General features: G+C 38.4%; 1 protein-coding gene across 2 annotated transcripts; it reads left to right on the forward strand.

The window, feature by feature from the left end:
* Positions 1–357: 357 nt before the first annotated feature.
* On the forward strand, positions 358–7,033 carry DPY30 (dpy-30 histone methyltransferase complex regulatory subunit). 2 transcript variants are annotated; one of them, XM_063305922.1, is made up of 5 exons: positions 358–530; positions 995–1,052; positions 1,158–1,205; positions 2,488–2,630; positions 6,814–7,033. In XM_063305922.1, the coding sequence occupies exons 2-5, from the start codon at positions 1,017–1,019 to the stop codon at positions 6,884–6,886; spliced, it is 300 nt and encodes a 99-aa protein (XP_063161992.1). In that variant the 5' UTR covers positions 358–530; positions 995–1,016; the 3' UTR covers positions 6,887–7,033. The 2 variants fall into 2 exon arrangements, with proteins under 2 accessions (XP_063161992.1, XP_063162000.1); XM_063305930.1 differs by lacking the exon at positions 358–530 and adding an exon at positions 537–788.
* The last annotated feature ends 2,701 nt before the right edge of the window (positions 7,034–9,734 follow it).

The raw sequence follows: 9,734 nt of genomic DNA on the forward strand, positions 1-9,734 counted from the left end.
CACTTTTTCCCCGTCTGAGTTTTTCTGAGTAGGGAAAACACTGAATCCTCGTAACTTAAAGAAGCCTATCACAGCAAATGAACCAGTACTCGGTCCAGAACAAAATTCTGCTTCATTCTAAGGTCTTTAGGTGATAGCTTGTTCTCTGTGTTCTCAAATTTAGAGCAAACATCTGAAAGTAGGGCTTCTTTAACTCTGATTAATTTTGTGGCTAAGAATCCTTTTGAGTTTGAAGATGCTTAGCCAGCTCCTTAAACCGCTCAAAGCAAGTCAGAGGGGTGTATCTGTCAACATCCACCTACCGCCTCCGCGCAGGCGCTCTGGGGTGGAGACGTTTCATTATTACGCAGGCGCACAAATAGCAAAATCACCGTCGCCCGTGAAGTGCACTTTCCCTGCTTTCTACGGCACAACATTGTACGACAGGCAAGATCTTTTTACGACTTGCAACGAGGGTTGTTTCTCTTGTTGCTCCGCGACGGGCCGTTTCTTGCCGGTTATATCAGCGAACCGAATTTAGTTGACGAAGTGTAAGTAAGAGGAGGAGAAGCGCTTTGAAGCCTTAGGCCGGAGAATATCCCGGATTCACTTTTTCCCTCCATGCTTGGGTTTTCTATGCCAAAAAAAAAAAAAAGAGGGGGGGCTTTGTTAGTGCGCCAAGTAAAGGCTACAATCCCATCTCCGCTTACTTGAAGTGAATCGGGCTTCCTTTTGAATCAATAAATATACCTTCCATCCGCAGTCTTTCTACTAATGGGATTAGTTCCTCCTCAGTCTATCGCCTCCAGGTAATTTCGATAACCTAACCAAAGGCGTGAGATCACTTTATCGCATTCTTAAGGGTTTTGTTTTACTGGCTTAATATAAAAAGTACTCAGAATCTGGAAGAATAGCAAAATATCCTTTGAGGTTCAGGCTATTAACAATGTTATATGTCTCAGTATATTAACTTGTATTATCAATTATCAATTGTCATTTTTTAAAGTTCTCTCAGACTTTTTTAACTTCTGTACACCATGGATACTGAACAGATTATGGAGGGCCAGCCACAGGTAAGGCTAAAACAGCAACGGTAATAATAATTCTTTGAAGTTCTTGTTTTATGAAAAGGTAAATATTCCTTTGTTGTCAATTTATGGATGTGTATTGCTTTTCAGGTTCCAGAAAATCCACATGCAGAATATGGCCTTTCAGAGAATGTAGAGGTAATTGAGATTTGATTATTCCTAACTGAAATTAGTGTCCTTTTAGCATTGTCTTACAGTATATAATCTCGGTTATGGAACTGCAGTTGGTGAGTGGAGCCTCACGTATGTTATGCATTAGAATATTTGATTGAATCTTGGTTCTGAGACTGATAGCGGTACTGAGAATTGGAGAGATTTGTATTGCTTTGTAAAAAAAATCTTGGAATGCAAGATTAGTTTTCATAACTGTCCTTGCAAAAAGCTTTGGCTGTTTGCTCTGTAGTTCTCATTATGTTTTTCTTCTACGCTGTATTTTGGGGCTGCTGTGTTTATTTGTAATATTTATATTCTTAATGTATTTCTTTGTATATTGCCTTGGAAAGGTACAAGCGTTCAGAGCAGCCTAAAAGCACAGTAAATAAAATGAAGATAAATTCCTTGGTTAATTTGTTGATTAAATCTTTATGTTCAGAGTACAGTTATTTTAGGCAGGGGTAGGCTGCTTTCTGGTAGTTGGGGAAGGCCACTGTAGGTGGAGCAATGATGCAAAGTAGGAGGGGTGATGCTACAAATATTGTTAGAGATGGAATTCTGAATTTTTTTTTCATGGCTTGGGAGTACCTATGGGGTATTTATGGCATTTTTAAAACTACGCTAAGCTTCCTTTAAGCCCTTCTGTTTCACGCCTCAAAAATGTGGGAAACCGCAGTAGTGAGTTTCAGCTGTTACAGTTCAAGGGGCTCCAAAGGCTCATGCAGTCATGGGATTCTGGATTGGTCACCCAAATCTCCAGAATACATTTGCATGTTCATATGTGTAATTTGGTATAACACAGTTCAATCACCTGCTGTAGAACTTGTAACCATGAGCATTTTAAAGCAAATAAATCAGCTTTGTTGCTTGGGGTTCTGTACTATTCAGAAGATTATTATTTTCCTTGTGTAGACTAAAATAAAACCCATGGATCTTTGGAAACATTCTGAATAGGTGGCATGCAACTTCTGTCAGCTTGAAGGGCATGTCAGGCTACACGTGATGAGTTGAAGGTTGCACTGCAAAAATGGATGAGGCTGCAAAAGTTTTAACTGGATGATTTATGTACCTCCAAATTTTAGGGCACTAATTTTGTTCCTTAAAACCTCAAAAATGCAAGAAACCAACCTCCCACATTTTTGGTCCCACTCATTCTGAGGGCCACAAAAGGAATGCCAGAGGCTGTGTGTAATTTAATTAAGAAATGTGGGATTTCAGTTAAAGATGGGATAGATATCTTCACAGAGCATATGTTTATAATTTTAAGCGGATGGTGGATAATGAGAAAGCAGGTACAGAAAAAACATCAAAGCAGAAAGTGGACCTTCAGTCGTTACCTACACGTGCATATCTGGATCAGACAGTTGTGCCTATCTTATTACAAGGCCTTGCAGTCCTTGCAAAGGAGAGGTAAGTTGCTTGTTTGTGTTTTGTGAGTTTAGTCCTAATGACTTTTGATTTGTGTGCATTATACATACCAAGTGGAAGGAGAGAAGGCAGGATTTTGCTGAAGGAATTAGTATCTTAGGAATTATAGCTTTTTCCCTAATAGAAAAATATAAAGAACTGACCCAGTATATTGGAACTGTCATGAGAGGGGAAAGTATGATGAGGGGTGTGGATGGGCTATCCATGCTAATGCAGGTCCTTTCTTCTAATCTAAGCTGTGGCCCCTACCTTAGGCCCAAGTAGCCAACTCCTGCTGAACATAAGATTGAATCTATACTTAACATGGTATGTATTAACAAGACCTGGCTGAACAGCAATGCAAGTTTAATCCCATCAGAAATAATGCCCATCTGGGTTTGCTGCAACAGCCACAACACCAGGGTCAGGACAAAGGGGGGCTGCAGTCATGGGTGAAAACATCGTAGTGACCAGTAGAGCGTTCCAGATGTAACTTGTTACAAGTATCTGTATGTTAAGTTGGGTTGCATAGACAAGCTAGGGCTGTTGCTCATGTACTGACTGCCTAGCTGTCATTAGCCCTTCATCATTTCGCAGATCACATTTTGGGGCTGGAATTGGAATCCCCAAAGCTTATGATCTTTAGTGATTTTGCAGCCTCTGTTTCCTAAAAGATGTTTTCTGAAAGATGATTTCACAGTCTAGTGGGTTCATGGTATCCATGGGCTTGACACAAGTAATTTCATTTTTGATGCACATAGGTTGGCACAAACTTGATCTGGTTTTTATCTCAGGGCATATGAATCATAATCTGGATGTGGAGGACATTAACATCTCTCTTTTGTCATGGTTAGATGCTTTCTAGTCAAACTGGATTATAGCTTATTTGGACTACTACTAGGCCAATTAGACTGGTCGATCTCAAGCACTGGTGAATCCTGACAGCTTGCCCTATCTCCAACCTTGTTGACTAAGTGATGGTGAATGAGCTACAGAGGATCCTATAGGAAGCAGATTACCTGGATCCATTTCATTCAGGGTTCAGGCCCAGGCATAGAACAGAAGCAGCAGAGGTCATTCTAGATTCCCTTTTTCAGGACTTGGATAGGGGAGTGTGCCTACTCAATTCCCATTGAATCCCCCAGTAGTGTTTGATACTATTGACCATTGTATCCTACTGGACTGCCTCCAAGGATTGGGAGGAGGCAGTACCTTTTTACAGTGTTTCTGCTCTTAGCTGAGTGGATGGTTTTAGATAGTAGTTGTAGGGGATGAGTAGTCAAGTCCTTGGGTGCTCCAGTATGAGGTACTAAAACACCAGCTGGTATTCCAGTTTAAAGCCCTATCTGGACCAGGATTCTCTAATGACAGTTGCTTATGCTCTGATTATCACATGATTGGGGCAGTTGTAACACACTCCATGAGTCTGCCTTTGAAGATTATATGGAAGCTACAACTGGTTCAGAAAATGATGGCTAGGCTGTTAGCTGGGTAAACCTGCTATTGTAGGACTAGACCTATTTTTAAGGCACTGGACTGGATATTAGTAGTTAATGCGCCCAGGGTCCATCTTACCAAGCATGATTCTGAATCTACCCGTCAAGTGTGGTCAGCAAAAGAGAACCTGTTGAGAAAATCATTCCCACCAATGGGATTCCCAAGAAATCCCTGAGGGAAGGACAAGGCCATGGGGCTTTTCTGTAAGTGTAGAAATGATAAAAAATATTTTGTTTAGAAAAACCCTAGAGTCTTTTATTCTAAGCGTCCTTTGGCACATAGTATTTTTGTTGAGCAAGTATTGTTTATTATGTTAAACATTACATTCTTTGCCTTACTGCTAGTTTGTTTGGCTTATTGTGCACCATCCAGAGACCAAGTGATTGGGCAGTATACAAAAACTGTAAATAAAATAAGTTTGAATTGGAAAGCAGATCCAATGAGAATATGTATACATTTATCATTCTTTTGCAGTATTAAAGTTTAGCCTGAAATACTGGGATTGGGAACCATTAGCTCATAAGTGGTATTTGGCCAGCATTCCCCATTATTCCAATACTTTCTCTGCAACTTTGTTGTATTTGTGTATTAGATACACAGTGCATTTGGATAACATGATAAGCATAACCTATGGTGGATCATGCACATGCCCAGTTTTTTTATGTGAGTCCTCACAAGTATTCTTTGAGCTTGCCCTCTACCCTTGCAGAAACAAGCTAGAAAAGCAAAACTCAAATAATCAGTACTTTGTTTTACTAGTCACCAGTGATTCAATAAATATTAAATAAGCCAGTGACCATGTCTTTTTTATAGTAATTTGATTTTAGAAATTACAACAATACAAATGAATACAAACTAAAAAAAGAGAATAAAAAGAAAAAATAGGTACAGAAAAGGAAAAATAGAAAAAGAATAGTAAAGAAATATATAAAGAAATGACTTTCCCTTCATCACAACAAGTATAAACTATTTTAGTAACTTACTGCCTCCTCTTAAAATACAACAAACAATCTCTTCTTCCCATATCCCATCTTTTATCTATAAACAAATCCTTAAAGCCTCGTCATTTCAGACCTGATGTCAGCCAATTTTGTCCCTTCTCACAAAATTCTTCGAAGCTTTAACAAGCCTCTTTTGTAAATCCAATATAGCAAAATTATCCAGGTCCCTCTCTTGGTTTGGAAATTTTTATATATCCCTTTTAATTATTAAGACATCAGCCAGTTTCTTTTGTATGTCCAACGTAGCATCTTTTTCCATATCATTCTTGTAGGCAGTCATTTTTAAATCTACTTTCAAATCAGTCCCAATCTTGTAAGGTAAAACTTGTTCCTCTTCCATAACATCTTTTAAACATAGTCTATCTATAGAGGCAGACCCTCTTAAAATTAACCTCTGGGTCCATTGTTCAAAAATATCCTTCAGTATGTCCAATGTTAAAATATTTTGCTTCATTATGTATTTGTAAATCAAATTTAAGTGTTCTTCTCCTTTAATTGTAATCTCTAGTTCCCTCTAGTGTCCAATTTTTAAAGTCTTACTCGGTTTTTTTAAAAGTTCAAAACAAAAGCATTTTCCCACAGGAAGGATTCTTATAATTAATTCTAAAATCTTATTTCAAATCCATCTGGACCCTTAGTCTGTTTGTAACTTTCCAGAATCAAAGTTCTAATCACCCTTTTGCTGTTTATTCCAAAAGGAAAAAAAAGTTAAGTCCTTAAACTTGTATTTAAAACTTCTTTCACTAAGGATTGAAGGAAACTCACCCTGTGTTTTCAGACTTGTCAATCCAGAGGTTCCTAATAGCTGAAAAGCAGTTAACAGGCAATTTCCAAACGTGATTAGAAAAGGAAGTATGTGAACCCAGTGTCCTTTTAAAGGTGCTGACTGTGGTTTGAGCAAGATGGCTATTCCCTCATCTCCCAGATCTCTAAACCTGCTGGAGACTGCTGTCTTGCAGTCTCCTCGCAAGCAGTAACTGTCTGGAGCACTTGTGGGCAATCTCAAGTATCACCTTGTCTGGAGAAGAATTATGAAGAGCTGGTCTACTCACTGCCTCTTCATTCCGCCACAGTCATCAGCTCCACCTTTAGCGGAGTCATCTTCAGTTCACCATTTCTTCCCCAGAAGTCCTTCCATCTAGTTCTAGTTTCGTGGTGGGCAATGACCAGCTAAAAGATGACTTGCAATATCAAACATGTGGAAAAACATTGAGTTGAAGAGAAGAAAGCATGGGGGTTGGAATTAAAACATATTGGTATATGCAGAGAAGGCCCTGAGGAGGACCATATCACAAAGTAACAGATTTCAGAAAGAGGATGATTTGATCTACAGCTAGCACACAGTCCTCAACTGAAAAAGATCTCCCCTTTAGTAATAGATGAAATGAGAACAGAAGCACACATTATACATGAAATTGAAGTTCTGACTTGACTTAGCAGGGGCTTTAATTTAGTCATTATTTATTCTGTATACTTCAGAGGCTGGTTGTAAAATAAAGTATCTGGCAAACTGAAGCAAAGATCAAAGTATTTTCTTCCTCTTTTTAAATAGCATATTCTGTGGATTTAATATTTCAGTATTTAAAATTATGGATTTGAATTATGTCTATGGATTTAATATTTAATATTTTAATTGAAGTTAAAAGAACTTTTCATTCATAGCTACTGTTTCTCTTTTTTCTTTTCAGGCCTCCAAACCCTATTGAATTCTTAGCATCGTATCTGTTAAAAAATAAGGCACAGTTTGAAGACAGGAATTAAATTCATCTGGAGAGCAACAATTGATTGCTGTGTTATGTACTAAAAACATGAATCATTGTCTAATACATAAATCCTGCAGAACCAAAATTCTCATGTACAGACCATTTATTGAATTATTTAATAAAATACCTTACATAAATGATGAAATGTGCATTAAGATGTCATGATTCAGCCTCCATGATGATATAAATACAAAAAGGCTAGAGCTGACATCACAAACACATTTTGTCATTTGACCCCCATTTACTGCAGATACCCTTGGAAACTTCACAGGTGAAAATAAGTAATTCCAAAACTGAAGTCCTACTTATAAGTTAATTTAGCATAAATCCAATAGAATTTAGAGCTTAATTCTAATGAAGCATCCATAGGAGAGCTCTGTAGTAAGATATTTATCAGGATATATTAATTTTCTACTGAGGATAATGGTTATCAGTCCTCAAACTATTGAATAACCAAAAATACGATTGCTGTGGTACAGTATTCAGTATGTTTTGCAGAAATAGGGAAGGATGCATATGTATTCATGTGCAACTATATGCACTGTTGGAAAATTACCACGACATCTTATTTCTGAAAATAAATATTTGGAATAAAAACTGATTCATTGGCTTTGTAGAAACTTTAATTTATAAGCTGTCTCAATCACAATAGCGACTCTAAGTTGCTTACAGAATATGAATAATTGAGGTTAAAACAACAAAGAAATAAAAATAAATCATGACAATGAGGTGATTAACGTGAAGGAAACAGCACAACTAATTACAAACCATATAAATGTTGCTGTGTGGCTGTAAAAACACACCCCATTAAACTGCTATTTTAGTGATTTAACCATGTTGAATTCATTGGAATTAAATACATTTTAAACATAAGCATTATAGCTAATGGATAGGTAAAGCATTTCAGGATAATGGAGCTTCACACTGTCCCCTTTTCAATTTCTGATGATTTGGGGGAATGGAGGCCATTGTTCAGTGATAACACTGATAAAACATTTTGCAAAGATGTATACCTTTGTTCCTGTCTCTAGAATCTCTACTTCAAAAGGTTTCCAAAGCCAGGTTGGTCTTTATAAGGCCCTGGAAAGCTACTATTAATCCAAGAAAATAACATCCCCTCTTGGGATAAATGCTCAGGATGGGCTAAAGTGTTAAGTGTGTACGCTCCCTTGTGTTGACAAAAAATTAAGGCAGGATAAAAATCAAATCTAGACAAAAGATGGTCTTGAAGATACACAGGAGGCAAGCTAGATGGGGCTTTACAGATCAAAATAGTACTTTGAATCAGAGTGGAAGTTTATTGGTAACCAATGCAGCAACCAAGCTCTGGAATTACACTGCTACACTTATTCCCATTAGCAGTCGGGCCATTGCATTTGGGACCAGCTGCAGTTTTCAGTTAATCTTCAAAGGCAGCCCCATGTAGAACGTATTGCAATCTAAATGCATGGTAAGAAGGGTGTGAATCATTGCTATAAAAACTTCTGAGTCCAAAAGGGCCTACAGCTAGTACACTAGCTAAGTCTGGGCAGAGGCCCTCTGGTCCCAGCTTCCACTTGCTGTTCAAGCAAGAACTGAATCCAGGAGGACCTCAAGTCATGGATTTGCTTTATAAGGAATGTGACCATGTACAGAATGAATTTTGGGACTGGAACCAAAAGCCAGTGAGAATAGTACTCTCTGCCTTGATGGGTTTAATTTGAGCTTGTTTTATCCTATCCAGCATCCAGGTACCAGATAAGGATCTCCATAACTGCAGTCCAGTCTGAGGTGGAAAAGTACAGTTGAGTATTATTAGCATAGTTACGATAGCTCACCCCAAACCAATGGATTATCTCCCCCACTGGTTTCGTATAGATGTTAAATAACAAATGGTGGTGCTGATATTACTACAGATCCTTATCCACCTCCTCAGGCTCCTAATGCTCAAATAAATTACAGATAAACTCACAATACTTTATCTGAATCAACTGCTCAAGCAGTATCTAGCTCAGACTAAATATGAGTAATTTTATCTGCAAAGAACCTTAAAAGCCTGCAAGATATCTGCTCATCCTTTCCTCTGAAGGGTACAGATAATCTTGAATGAGTGTGCTGGTCAAGAATCTGCAGATGCAAAAATCATGCAAAAGTATTTATGCTTAATTTATCACCACAATTACCTTATCTGATCTTGAACTTGCATACATAACCATGGTTAGTCACTCTTCATTTTCAATCAATGTCACTAGGCTGGCACAGACCAAACCAGTCTCCACCCCGGTAGAAGTCAGCTTGGTGATAATATGCATGTGGATTAAAAAAATGATCTGACCATGACAAAGGACTGATGACAACGTCCTTTTTTAGATACATTTTTACTGCTGCAAGGTACAGTAACTACCAGATCTAGTGTATGATTGTTTACATGCGTTATTCCTGAGCTATCTGGCACAAATGCATGAAATCCCAAATCCATCCAGTTCCTATCCCTAGGATATGGAGTCACAGCACTGACAGCATGGAGGACTACCATCAACCCAGCTATGAGATCTAAGAGCTTGGACAAGGCAGGCAGCAGCGTAGACAGTACACTAATAGCAGCCCCAGTTTGTCTTTCAGGCCCAACTTAACATACAAGTACTCACACCAGGTTACCTGCAGAGTGAACACCTCTGGTTACAGACAAGGTCTCATGGAAAATCACTACCATCCCCTCCCTGCAGCATGAAAATCAGTTATAGCAGCCTCTGGGCAGGAGCATAGGAGAGTAAAACTTGGACAACCAGGTTACCATGATTCAGGCCACATCCATTTGCTCATTTACCACCAAACTGAGTAGGGATTCATTCTGATTGCTCACAGAC

The sequence above is a fragment of the Candoia aspera genome, chromosome 1 (genome assembly GCF_035149785.1).
Source record: "Candoia aspera isolate rCanAsp1 chromosome 1, rCanAsp1.hap2, whole genome shotgun sequence".
NCBI lineage: Eukaryota > Metazoa > Chordata > Lepidosauria > Squamata > Boidae > Candoia > Candoia aspera.